The sequence below is a fragment of the Pristis pectinata genome, chromosome 2 (assembly GCF_009764475.1).
Source record: "Pristis pectinata isolate sPriPec2 chromosome 2, sPriPec2.1.pri, whole genome shotgun sequence".
Taxonomy (NCBI): Eukaryota; Metazoa; Chordata; class Chondrichthyes; order Rhinopristiformes; family Pristidae; genus Pristis; species Pristis pectinata.
Window position 1 is genome coordinate 110,173,353 of NC_067406.1, and position 14,794 is coordinate 110,188,146.

Genomic DNA, 14,794 nt, shown 5'->3' on the forward strand with positions numbered 1-14,794 from the left:
CTGATAATGACCTACTGTCCAATCTCAGCTGATGAATCAATCAGTGTCCCTCTGAATTGAACACTGTTTCAAAGAGGCACTGGAAGTAGAAAGAGTGGGGTGAGGGTCTTCAATATCCATTACCAAGTGTGGTTGAGTAGAATCACCACAGATTAAAAGACATAGGTGCCAGACTGGGTCTGCAACAGATCGTGAGTAAGGGATTAATTTATTTGACTGCATCCTTGCCATTCTACTGTGACAGCTGCATTTGTCCATGGCAGTGATGGTGTGAGTGAGCACTGCATCATCCTTGTGGAGACAAAGTCCATTCTTAACCCCAAAAACCCCCTGCATTATGTTTTGTGACATTAACTGTGAGCCAAATAAATGAGTCTGCAGCTCAAACCTGACATCAATGAGGCTCTGTAGATCATGAGAAATACGTATTCCAGCTCAACCTGCAACCTTAGGGCCTGGCATATCCTCCATTCTACCATTATGATTGAGCCAGGGAACTAACCCTGTTTCAATGAGGAGTGCAGAAGGGGTGCCAGAAACAGCACAGGTGCCTAAAAGTGCAATGCCACCCTGCTGAAGCAACAGCACAGGGCAATGTGCATGCTAAACAACAAACAGAGCACATAATAAATAGATGGTTAACCCACAAACCATGGATCGAATCAAAGCTCAGTAGTTCTGCTGTACCCCATAGTAAATGGTGGTGGACAATTAAACAATTCAAGAGAAGGCACCAAGAACATCCCCATTCTCAATGACAATGGGGTTCACTGAGACATTTGTAGCAGTTACAACCATTTTTAGCTAGAAGTGTTGAGTGGATGATTCACCTTGGCTTCCTCCTAAGCCTTTAGCCAATTTAATTCCCCACACATGATATCCAGAAATGGCTGTGCACATTACATACAGTAACAGTACAGGCCAAGAAAACATCCCAGTTGTAGTATTGTTGACTTGAACTCAGATCTAGCTGTACATCTAGACATGCTGCTCCAGCACATTACAACTCTTTGGCTTCTTCTGCATCCTAGACAGCAACATGAGCAGAGGATGCTGCATTTCCCTCTTCTTCCCCTTGCTCTAAATCATCAGTTTGATCCTCTGCAGGACCAAGCTTTGCTGCCAAGTTTGACAGAGAACAGTACACCATAACCAAAGTGGAGACCTTTGCTCTTGTGTAATGAAGGACACATCCAGATCTGTCCAGCCATCTGAAGCACATCTTTAGATTACTGATGGCCTGTTCAGACAGATGTTTGGTGAGTGTTTATGGCATTTGTGGTGGTGCTTTTGGACTTCAGTGATTGGCTTTCTGACAGATGTCATGAGCAATGGGTGCCATTTACAGCCTTGCAGGAAGCCCTCAGACTTTCAAGCATGTAGCTTTGGAATGAGCTGGGATGACTGAAGAATGCAGGCATTGTGGCAGCTCCTTGGAAATCTTGCACATGGAATCCACAACAGGATCTTTTTGAGTTGTATGCCAGCTGCACATTGATGGAGAGGAAACCCTTGGAGCCAATGAATACTCCTGGTTGATTGTAGGGTGCTCCTGTTGCCACATGAGTGTGGTCAATAATGGTCTGATCCATCTTTATGAAGAAATAAATGAAGTAGAGGGTAAAGGGATGTCTATGGATGTTACGTACATGGACATCCAGAAGGTGTTTGATAAAGTTGCTCGCTCTCTGTTATACTTTATAATTCTCGTGGTAAAAATCACAGTTCTACCAAAACTAAAATAAGAATGTTTTCAAAAGTATTTTTCTATATGTTGTTATTTTCTTTGTAGTGTGCAAAATTGTTTTCACACTAAACAATGAAAAGCATATTTGCTAAAAGATTGACAATACTAAAGAATATTCAATTCCAAAACATCCACTGACATCTTTACAAAGTAGCTATGTCACCATACAAGTATATGGTTGCTTCAATCTCTTTAAAAATATTGTTTTGGAAGGCACTTGGAAAGAGCAACAGTAAAATCCCAAGGGGACAAGAAAAAAAGTGTGTTTCAAGCACTTCTAGTTTAAGTTTTGTTGTAGATTTATCTGTCTGCACAAAAAGACAAACTGACAAACTTTGGTTGTTTGCATGTTCCACTGCTGGATTGACTCACATCTGTATGTGGCACAATTTTCAGCTTAGGAGGTTTTCTGACTGGAGTAGACAAATGGTCATTTTAAGAACTGTGTCCCTCTCTGTGTCCCTAAATTTCCCTTTATGATTATGTAATTGATTTCAGCAATGTAAAGAGTCATTGGACTTGCAAACAAAACCAACTAGTCTTTTGCAAGCAACAGACAATTTTATTTTTTAGCCAGTATTCAGATTCTTGTACCTGACTTCTTTGAATAGATGAGAGTTTGCAAGGATTTTCGCTATTTAAAAAAAGTCCTGCTCTTGTGAGTAACATTTTAATATATATTGCAAATGCAGTTCCAGGGTCGAATAGTTATACATCAACTCCAAAATATCTTATTGATGACATTGAAAAATCACACAGCAGGAGTAACTTTTTTACATAAAAGGTTTCAGAGTTGTGGAAGGCATTACTAGTATTAATTTATGAAACTGAAATTCATCTGGCTTTTAAGAATAAATTAGGTAGGTGGTTGATTGGAATAGGATGAAGAGCCATTGGTTCAAAGACATTCCTTCATGTTGAACTTTCAATCTAACAACAATTGAAACATGAATTTAGCCAGACTTTATAATTTACTCAATATAAAAGAACAGTCACAACCTGCACGCAAAACACATTCCAGCTTTCAACAAAGAAGGTATTGAGAAACTGAGTACTGGTAATGTCAGTGCAATGTGTCAGTGAAAATGCTACTCCTTGCCCATCAGAAACATTCTGACACAAAATAAAATATCCCAAACTGTAGCCATTCTAGTTCCCTCGGATCATTAGTGCAAATATCTGGTGTTTTCTGAGTTAAATTCAGAGTTCCAGTGTTTGAAGTTTTCTTTCTCTAAAATCAACCTGCTTCAGACTGGTGTCACTGTGCCACTTAAGCTGCCAGTCTGTGTATGTTTATGTAGGAAAAGTGCTTTCTGAAGTATCTGTTAAAATGATGCTGCTTCCAGCTGCTGTCAAGCTCTTAAGTAAGATAAATCCATCCTTCTGCAGTCCAAGTATAAAGTTTCCAGGAGCAGCACATTATTCAACCACAAACTGCATTGCTTCTTTAAACTTGCCCATATTATTTTACAGCTGTATGTAATTGACAACTACTAGTTCTACATCCTTCAAAATGATTCACTCTATGCCTGGGTCTCAGCTTATCACAGATATACTTGTATGTGCACACTTAAAGTGGTTGACTTTTTGTTATATCCAAAGCATGTTGAGGAAAATACCCATGTACAAGTGCTAGATAATGCAACAGCTCTTCCCAGAAATGTAGGCACAAGCTGCTGGCACATTTCTCTCTATTAAAATGAGTAGATGGAAATGTAGAGGAGCATGTGCCTGAGCTTGTGATGTCTCCAAACTCAGACAAACTGAGGACCAAGGACAAAAACAGGGAAGTCTGCTCTGGAGCCTTCAATCATTGGTATAATCCACCAAAGTTGGAAATCTGGTGTTTATGTTTGCAGTCACTGCTTTAGTAGCTAAAATAATCCAAGTCACCAGATCATAAATGCATTGCAATTGACCAAAGACTGTATATTTATCATTTATGAATTTCATCCCTCACATTGTCCTTGTGGGCTGAGTTTTATAATTAGTGATTAAGCACCAATGTAAACCAATGTTTTTTTTAGAAGAAGGATAATCACATGAAATTTATCCTCACTGCAGTGAAAAGTAAGGTTAAAAATCTTCAGCTTTGGAATGAAATGGGTGGCATCTATATTCTAAATGTCACCATATTGGTAAAGACTTGTGGCAGGGCAGCTCTGTGGCAAGATCTTATGCTTGTGAATTCTAATTCACAACAGAGTACTATTCCATCCCCTTATCTCTTCAATGTATTTTGCTCTGGATCCAAGTAGATAAATGACTTTTAAATAGACATTAGACTAACATTTCCATGGAGATTCTTTTGATTATCTTTTACTTCGGGTGTAGTAAATTGGTGGGAAAAGTGCAGGATGTGACCAGGAGGGAATAATTATTACTGCATACAGACCTAGTGACAGGCAATGCTTTAAACAAAAAAAAATGAATTACAAACAGCACAACAAAAATTCAACACATTCTCCTCTTGTCTCTTATTTCATGATGCATACCTGGAGGGTGGTTTATCTCAGTCTCACAGTTGTTCTGCTTCTCATTACTTTCCTCAGGGACATTGAGAGCGGGTGATGATGTTTTTTCATGGTTGGTCTTGTCTTCGTTCACCATCCCACCTTCTTTCTTGTTTTCTTTGTCTGTAACCATAGGTTTGAAAAGAAACAGAGGTAAGGACCTGATGTTTTGGTTCCTGTGCTCTCTAGTTTGATGCTTCTTGCCAACAAAAAGGGCCTATGCAGCAGCAAAGAGCCGTAGTCAATGTACTGAAGAAGGATGTAGCCTGGAAACTTGTGGGAACCATTTGCTGGTAAAACCGCAGTAGTTCTACTACAGTGGAAACTGGTTGGGAATGAAAGCTGAGGATAGATTAAACAAAATTAGACAACTGTAATTGTTTCTGGATCATGTTTAATGAGAGAATTTCTTATCAATTGATCTTTTTTTGTATTGATACATGTTTCAGTCCCATTTCACTCACTCAATACTGCACTCACACAATACAAACATTGTGTTTCTCTTGATATGAGTTGAAAGTGGAACAATAAAGGACAAATTAGTTCTATTATCCAGTGTCACACTGGTGGAGGAAAAGAGGAAATCTTAGAGAAACAGCATACATGATTGGTTGCCCCATTTCTCCTAAGCTTGTATAGTGAAGGAATAGAGAACAAGGAACTTCCATACAAATTCAACTTGACAATAAAATAAGTAGCATTCACTACATTTTTAACACACCTAAAATACTGCTTTGAAACTGATTAATCAAACAAAAATCCTGCCATTATGTTGACAAATTAGCACTGATGTATGAGAAATGGGAAGAATTCAAGGCCATCGAATCAAAGCAACCCTTTTGGGGCTTGGTATTAATGTCCAAGAATGGTTGAATTTGGTCTCAGTTAATCAAGTGCATGAAGAGTCCAAATATCTTGAGAAATAAAGATTTTGGTCATTATTTTAGTTAGCTTATGATACCTTAAGTGCAGGGAAAATAAAGCATTTGCCCAATCTTGCTGATCTTCCGGGAACCCGCCTTAGTTTAATTCCAACATTGTCACACATAAGTATACGTAACACAACTATAAAGTAAAATATTTATACATGCAGAGTATGCTTGGAGGTCACATTTATCTAATCATCCCAAATCATGAACATTTTGACTACTTTTCAATAGACTTATTAGTTGTAATTTTCTGTGCTGGGTAGAATAATCCAAAGTGCGGTCAGTGAAGATGTTCCATGGAACTGATTTGAGGTGGTTAAAACCTGTGCTTTGTTATGATGATGCCTCCCTGATAAGATGTTTAGGGTTGTTTGGGCCAGCAGGGAAAAAGTCTAATGTTCTGGGAGCTGCTGTACTCATATATTTGCCATATTGCAGATTCATTACGTAATAACCCTGAAGGGTGTAAGTTTATGCACATTACTTTAATGTTTCTAAATATATTATCACCTAAGGGTAGACAAAACTAACAACATAGCATCCTTTATTGAAAGCAAGCAATCTCAAACTAAACAAGTATCTAATGTAACAATGCATTAAGCCATACCATATGATACACTCAATTCTTCAAGGTACACTCAAACTCGTATTACAGGACAGAGCACAGTAGCAGAGTCACCTATATTCTGCTCTGTGTATCAGATCAATACCCTTATTCTGTCTTCCCAAACCTACTTTAACCCTCACAGCTCACATTGCCTCATCTCACATCCTTTTCTTCCCTCACATTTCCATCCATCCCCACTGGCCAGACACCACTATCAACTTGCAGGAGAGGAGGACAGAGAATACGAGGGAGAGGCAAAGAACCAAAGATGGTCTTTCAGCCAATCTCTCAGCTAACAACTGCAGTGGAGGAAATAGATGCTGAACGCCAGCAGAATTTTGCTGTACTTGGCTATCATGACGGAATCCACTGACAGAATCAAACACATGGCATACATAAATCATTCACGTTTACCAGATGTCAGGAGTGAATAAAATATAACTACATGCATAACAGCCACTAAGACCTTTGTACTTAGTTAGTTTTAATTCATATCTTAATCTTCGATGTGGTCTTCAAGTGTCCTGCAAGAGGTGGGCTAGGAGGATGACTAATCTCCTCGGAGGAGTCTTTTATCCTGAGAGAGCATGTTCACTGATACATGGAGACCTTGCACTGGTTCAAAAGTTCACGCTTCAGAGGGACCAGTAAGGTGTTTGGCTTTTGACCAAATATCACAGCAGAAGCTGATGAAGATGGAGTCATCTGTGGAAAGTCTGTGCCAGACGACATGAAGCTCCAGCTTTGCTCAGATGGATGCAGATGCCGCATCTTGGAGACTGTCAGTACACAAATTACTTTCAGAGAGGCAGCAAAAAAATTGCTTGAGGTCCTGGCAGGCATCCCAGCTGGGTTGCACTGAGAGGCCAGAAGGCTTCATCACAAGCATGAATGACACAATGTTGTCGACCTTTGTAATAATGTCTTTGCACATGGGAGCAAAAAAGGCCACCTGCATGGATCATTACAAGAGTTTGCATGGTTTGAGTGCCAACTTAAATAGTGTAATACCTTAAAGATGACAGCAAGAGTTATCCTATAACTTGCCCTTGCTCTGATGTCGAATTATGACACAATATGCAAAATGAAAGAGGTTTGTATTTGTGTGTACACTCACACTCACATTCACATCTTGGTTTCACTTGATACTTTGAACAGTGCCATTTAATGATCAGTGATGAGTATGAAAGAAGATTATTCAGGGTGTTTACAGGGTTAAGTATTGCTTGCCTGTCGTGAGATTTTGAGTATTATTTTCCCAAGAGCTGTGGAGCTGTATCATTTACTGAGGCTGCGATGGACTTTGCTGATGCAGCTTTTGTTCTGGCATCAGTTGTGATGAGCACAAGATGACTGCAAATGGTACTTTGGATCCTTTCATGGGTTCAGTCAAATCATGCCCTGAACATAGGGGAAGAATGGAACATTTTTCACTGCAAATGACATTGCAGGAGTGTAGAATAAATCCTTCTTTGACTTACCTGGTGCTGAGACATACAAGTTGATAAAAATGATGGCAGAAATGCCCCACCCCAGTGCAACAGTGCAAGTTTAACAGTCAGCATCAACACCCAGCCTATGAAGTTTGGTCCTTGATTTGAACAATCAGAAGAGAGAGCAGTGCTTCACGTTCATGACTTCCAACTCTAACTACACACATCCCCATCACCTTGATTCTCCCTGTCACCTAGTGCAGGAATGAATGACTTCAGTTTCAACATATCACCTGGCCAACCTCACTAATTTCTGCTCATACACTACTGATACTGCAATACCGGTGTCAGATTCCACTCACATTCTCTCCTTACTGATGAAGAGAGAGGTTCATCAGAATTCTGATTCGACATGAATAATCTGTGCAATCCATCATGTTCACAAGTACAGTGCTCTTTACAATCCTTCCCAATGGGCTTCACACAGTTTGCTTGCCTAATTTTGCCACGGTCTTGTTCTACTTTCATACCAACTGTTTGTGAATGTCCCTTGATGCTGCAATAAGGGCAAACTAACTTGCTCAATAGCCTAATGTTCCCGTAATTCTACATTTACAACAGCAATCATATCTTCCCTATATCTTGAAGATGATAGAGAGCTTGGTGACACTTTGCTGGGAGGTAGTGCTTGAATGCTGTCTCATTTGCTTGTTTCTGTGCCGTACCTCTGTGACTCTAATAACAAATGCCTGCTGGAGATGCAATGCTTTCTCACTGAGCAGTCTCCTTTCACTACATATTTATGATTCTGCCTCATGTCCTTTAAACATTTACTGTACTCAAAGTCTGCAGCAGTTTTACCTGGGTGCTGATGCTGACTGTTCAACTTGTACTGTTGCACTGAGGTGGGACACAGCTGTCACCAAACATTTTTATCAACTCGTATGTCGAGGTTGTGGTAACAGTGAGCTGATGAGATGGAACTATGAATATCTAACCAAATCCTTTCTGATTCCTGCTCCAGGTTCTCCTTGTGTTGAATATGTGTAAACAGACATGGTCAGAAATAAATAATTACTCCAGACAAGTTTCGGTAGGTTGGTGGTTTCCTTCAAATCTTCACCTTCAATGCTTCTGGAGAAGTCAGGTTTATCATAAAATCTACCAGGAAATTATTAACATTTTGCATAATTTTGTAACTATCTGATGTGATGTCTGATATGCTAGAAAAAAGAGACAATAAGTTTATGTAATTACAGAGATTATACCTGGCGTTAGTTCGAAGCCTCCTGGTAGAATTGGACTACTCAAGGGGATGTTAGCGTCTTCAGCAGTTTTGTGGGAGAGATCAAAGGAGTATCTCTGAAAAAGTGCAAAAGAGCACACAATCATTACTCATGATGTTATTGTTATCCAGCTCACCACCAGCTGGAATAAGACAAGCCACTGAAGTTTCAGAAAACTTAGGATATCTGAATAAATGCTCACAGTTATATTCATAATGTCCAACTGATATTATTTTCGCAACCACAGAATATTCCGGTCAAAGTATAACAAATGTAATACAAATGTAATTGTTACAATTTGCTTTATCCTATCTGTCATGAGCCAAGCAAAGTCATACCATATCCATGTATCATTCACAGTTCAGAACCACCTTGGAAATTCAGGTATTTCAGATCTGTAATTGGACTGTGTGTTATGTTTAGGAATGGTGTGTTTACCTGAGTACAATGATAATTCACCAGCTAGTGTTTATCCTCCTATCTATGCTAGTGCTTTTAAAGAGCTATCCAATAGTACACTTCCTCAGGAAATATTCTTGCAAGTATTTATCTGTCTCTGTTCTGAGAGTTAATATTGCATGAGAAGCCAAACCAATTTTAGGCAATATGTTCCATGATATTTTTATGTAAGGAATGTTTTTTTTTTGCCTGACACCTCCGGTTACCAACTTTCCCATCATTGTAGACAATTCTCCTTACTTCTTCTAGGAAAATCCATCATGATTTTGAACACCTCTATCAAACCTCTCCTTAAACTTCTCTACACCCCCAATTTCTCCAGTTGTCTCAACTAACCAAAGCCGTTAAATCCCTGCACCAACTTTATAAATCTCTCCTACATGAATTCATCCTTTTTGGCGCCTTGACACTGCATATAATTCTACATTTAAGTCACTTCTCTAAGGCCTTGACAGTCTTCCTAAGGTGTAATGAGCAGAATTGACTGCAGTATCGCACTTGGAGGTCCAATATTCTATTAATGCTAAGAATAATTTCCTTATATTTTGACTCTGTTAACATTAATATAACCAAGGATTCCATATGCCTTTTGATAGCCTTCTCAACTTGTCCTGTCACCATTAAAAGCATGCACATAACCCTCAGATACCTCTGTTTCCAATTTCTATTTGCCATACACTTGTCAATTGTAACAATCTGCTTATGTCTACCTGAAGCCTGTTGCTATTCATTCCACTATTTGCCACAAAGCTCCAAGTTTTGAAAGTGTTGTCAGTACATACAATTCAAGAGCAATGTGTTCAGCATGGACCTTTAAGGAACTGTACTACAATCTTCATTTCAATCAGCAAAGCATACTTCTACCACTACTCTCTGCACTCTGTCCCATGGACAAGTTTTATGCATGCAACCACTGGCCTGTCGACCCATAAGCTCCAAATTTACCAACGTTTGTAAATAGTACTTTGTCAAACTCTCTCCAAATGTTCACAGCAGCATCACCAATTTGTTCCACTCTCATCAAACATCTTTTTAATTTGTCAAAGAACTCAATCAAGTTGGTCAAATGCAAATCAGTTTAGCAAAGCCATGCTTTTAAAGCCCCATCTTGTTCTCTCCTCTTCACCCCTCCTCTTCCTGTTTTACTGAAAAGTTGGAAACATGGGTGAAAGTACTTAAAGGCGATGAATACTTTTAAGAACTTCATCACCTCTTCTTTGGTGAATGTCCTTACAAGTTTTCATTTAGTACCTCAGCCATGCCTCCACAACAAAATCTTTTTTTTGGTTGCTAAGCGGCCCCATCCTTGCTTCGACTATATTTGCATTTGTTAGTGGTGACTTTGGGGGAACATTATACATGGCAAGTCATGTGTGTGATTGTATGCATAAAATAAATGTCAGATTTGGCTCACTGGTTGCACTCTAGTCTCAAGTACATTGCTGTAGTTGTTGTCTTTCAGATAAAATATTAAGCCAGTGCTCCATCAATTCTCTCAGACTCCAAAAGACCAGGAATACCCATGTTCTTCCAGGAATTCTAATCACAATCAGACAAAATGTTTAAAGGAGAATTACCTAAAATTTCCAGTGATATCAAATGGTTACAGTAGATGGGCTTAACGGTGGGTCCTAAAATGTACTGTCTGGTACTGTTCTCCAAGGAGGGGTTTGAGAAAGCAGCAGACATGCATTACAATAGAATTTTAGAAAAAAGCTTTGGATTGAAGGCAGCAATTATGAGGAGGGTTGGTGTCATGGTCAGGAATGATATTACAGTGTGGTGGTGGGGGGAGGATTGACATTATTTTGTGTGCAAAGGAAGGGGGGAAGATTGGCATTATGTTGTGGGGAGCAAACTGCCCACGAACCATTGTTTGTGCATGGTTTGTGCAAACTTACCATCTTGTCGGATTGCCCAAACTGCAGTTATCTTCTGTGGCCACAAGGTGTCACCTGAGATCTGAACTGAACTGGGGGAAACGCGCAGACATTGAACTGTTCTAAGGTTTCCCTCTCTTGGCCTAACAGACAGATAAATTCGGAAAAGTGCTACCCTGGTCAGCAAGTCTGATTTGCACTTTGTCTGATTTTCCGTGGCAAGTGCCCTGGTCTCTGAATTCTGTAAAAATGATTCTACAAAGAGATCTGCACCAGGAACCTCTTCAACTCATCCACTTCAGAATATAACTTTCAACAGCATCCTTCTCTTTCAGCTGCTCTGGCACCACAGCAAGCCCCTGTTGAGAGGGAATGAAGGTGGACAGGTCTGCTCCTGACCTTGTGCCAGCCATTGTCTTGAACCAGATCTGCAGCAGGGACAGAGGCCTGGAATATCTTCAATTGACATGACTTGCCTCTTTAAAAGGAAGTCATCCTGTTCTGGATGTTGGTGGCTGGGCCATGTGTTATCATCCCAATTATAAATGTTGTGAATGAGCAAATATTTAGGAAACTATTCATTTCACAGTGTTTTTGATGAGGCCAAAGCACAGTTTATCATGATATTAGGTAACCCATTCATACCTCTCTACAGTCTAAACCTTGAGAGTATTCGCACAATAGATTTCATAAAAGCTCAATGGTTCACACTTCACATTCCAATTTTGATGATTTTGTCTTTTTTAAAAAGCATGTAGTAATTTTTGTCTGGATTTTAATGATGTGCCTTCAATGATTCACCGATCTCTGAAACATGGGCTTCCCTTTCTCTTGCATCAATTCTAAGGGATCCCTGGTGCCCTGCAGGGTGAGTGGCCAATCACATTGAAGTATTCTCAGAGACCTCAGAGGGTGGCTGAACTAATGCTGGAAGGTTGAGTCTGATTCTGAGCTCTGCACTTTGGGAAGTATGCCTTAGTCAGGGGCAGGAAAGATTTATTCACATTGTTCCAGGGAAAAGGGACTTCGGTTACATGGATAGATATGAGAAACTGTTTCTTTTTATCTTAGTGTAAAGCAAATTGAAGAGAGATTTGATAGGAGTGTTCAGAGTCAACAAGGTTCTAGACAGTGTCTAGAATTGAACCATTTTGCATAGACAGAACCAGCATTAAAGTGATTGATAAAGCATTAAATTAAAAATGAAGAATTCTATATTTTGCAAAGCAAGTGGTTACAATCTGGAATAATTTTTTTAAAAGGCATTCTCTAAGGGTTGAGGATCACTTGCTTCCTCTCCAGTTTTGCAGGTCCTGAGGTGGCTGATGAAGTCAATGTGGATCCTCAGACTCTCCCAGATGTCGCTTAATGACTCAGCAGGGTCTGGTAGATGGTATGCTCATTCCACCATTTACACCGGGCTTCTGTGTGCTCCAAACAAATGGATTTGAAGTTCCCAATAGCGTCCCAAATGTTGCTTCTCCCTTTTCAGTCTTCCCAGGCCAGAGATTCCCATGAGTAACCGCAGATGTTTCATGTTTTCAGAGACATTATTGGTATTGGTATTGGTTTATTATTGTCACTTGTACCGAGGTACAGTGAAAAACTTGTCTTGCATACCGTTCATACAGGTCAATTCATTACACAGTGCAGTTATATTGAGTTAGTACAGAGTGCATTGAGGTAGTACATGGTAAAACAATAACAGTACAGAGTAAAGTGTCACAGCTAAAGAGGAAGTGCATTGCAGGTAGACAATAAGGTGCAAGGTCACAACAAGGTAGATCATGAGGTCAGAGTCCATCTCATCGTATAAGGGAACCATTCAATAGTCTTATCACAGTGGGATAGAAGCTGTCCTTAAGCCTATTGGTACGTGCCCTCAGGCTCCTGTATCTTCTACCTGATGGAAGAGGAGAGAAGAGAGAATGACCCAGGTGGGTTGGGTCTTTGATTATGCTGGTTGCTTCACCAAGGCAGCGAGAGGTAAAGACAGAGTCCAAGGAGGGGAGGCTGGTGTCTGTGATGCGCTGGGCTGTGTCCATAACTCCCTGCAGTTTCTTGTGGCCCTGGGCAGAGCAGTTGCCAAACCAAGCCGTGATGCATCCAGATAGGATGCTTTCTATGGTGCATCAATAAAAGTTGGTGAGTGTCAAAGGGAACATATGAGAACATCTTTGAAGCTTTTTCTATGTCCTCCTGGAAATCTCAACCAACAGTATTCAGGGCAGAATGCCCACCCATCCTGGACATTCTTTCTTCTCCCCTTTCCCATCGGGTTGAAGATACAAAAGCTTGAATGCACTTACCACCAGGCTCAAGGACATCTTCTATCCCACTATAAGACTATTGAATGCTTACTAGTATGATAAGATGGACTCTTGACCTCACAATTTACCTCATTATGACCTTGCACCTTATTGTGTACCTGCACTGCACTTTCTCTGTAGCTGTTACATTTTATTCTACATTCTGTTATTGCTTTACCCTGTACTACCCCAATGCACTGTGTAATGAAATGATCTGTATGAACGGTATGCTAGGTAAGTTTTTCAATGTACCTTGGTATATGTGACAATAATAAACCAATTCCAATTCCAATCTGGTGTCAGGTGTGAGGACAATCTGGCCCAACCACCAGCAGTGGTTGAGTGTGCTCATAGCCTCCATTTTGCAGTTGTGGCCCTGAAAGAAGATACTGACATTGTCGTCTCTATCCTACCCTTGGATTTGGAAGACTTTGGAGAAATACTGCCAACGTTGTTTCAGCAATGCTTTCAGGTGCCTACTCTAGGATGTGTATGTCTCTAAAGCGTGCAGGGTCACCATTGCTTGGTGGTTCAAAGCCAGGTATCAGGTTTACAGGCTTGGTCTATGAATGCACTTTCCTGTAGTCGGTTAAAGGCTGCGCTGGCTGCTGGAGGAAACGGTTAATGTTGTCATTGATGTTGTCTGAAACTACGTGCCTGTGATGCTGCTGCAAGCAAGTTTCATTTTGCCTGTACCTCACTGTATTTGTGCACATGACAATAAGTGACTTGACTTGAAGTATGCCTTCACCATGAAGTGGCTACCAAGATATGGAAAATGATCAAAGTTTTCTAGAGTCTCATGGTGGATCTTGGTTGTCAGGGTGCAGTGTTGTGTAATGACAGAAGGTTAGTGGAGGACATTTGTTTTCCAGATGCTTAGTGTGAGGCCCAACCTCTCACATCATTGATGTCTTGGAGTTCAGCCTCTGAATATTCACATAACTTAACTTCATCTCAGTTCTCTAAATTGATAACTGAGATTGGAATGATCTTGGTTCTAGGGTGGAATGAAGAAGGTTGAATACTTTCCTTTTCAATCTGTGGATTAACTCCGATCAGTGGCAAGCTCATTGGAGGTTAGGTGCAACATTGAAGCAAGGAAGGTTGAGAAGCAAGTTGATGTGACGACCTAGCATTGCAGTTCACCCATTGGTTGGGATCATGGAAAGAATGTCATTATTTAGCAGATGTAAAATGGTTAGCAATTTCAGGGGCCACCCAAACTTGAGAAGGACTCTCCATAGTTTTTTTTGTTGTTGAGAGAGACAATAGGTTTTGAGGTCAATAAAAGCCACATACAGTGGTTAGTCTTCTTCTATATGTTTCTATGAGTTGTCATGAATGTACTGCCAGAAAGCATAATAGATGGAGATTCCATCATGGGGAAGTACTTGAAGGAAAATAAAATTGCAGTGGTATAAAGGAAGAGTTGGGGAATGGGACTGACTCAATTGCTCTTACAAAATGCCAGTGTAGATTCTGTGGGCTAAAAGAGTATCCTTCAGTTTCTATATTTCTTTAAATAGTTCGTAAATTCCTGAGGTTGCTAGGAACCACTGATTGCTGAAGATTATGCCATAGATGGCTGCAAACAGCGACCTACTCTGTGGAGGGGCAGGGAGCCCCTG

General features: G+C 40.2%; 1 protein-coding gene across 2 annotated transcripts in view; it reads right to left on the reverse strand.

Annotated features, from left to right (window-relative positions):
* The window catches only part of LOC127585962 (uncharacterized), a 148,074-nt gene that overhangs the window by 85,501 nt on the left and 47,779 nt on the right, over positions 1–14,794 (reverse strand). For both annotated transcript variants that reach the window (XM_052043721.1, XM_052043729.1), the window contains exons 4-5: positions 8,498–8,591; positions 4,243–4,383 (exon numbers count right to left, since the gene is read on the reverse strand). In XM_052043721.1, coding sequence (XP_051899681.1) covers positions 4,243–4,383; positions 8,498–8,591 — 235 coding nt within the window. The remainder of the gene's footprint in view (positions 1–4,242; positions 4,384–8,497; positions 8,592–14,794) is intronic.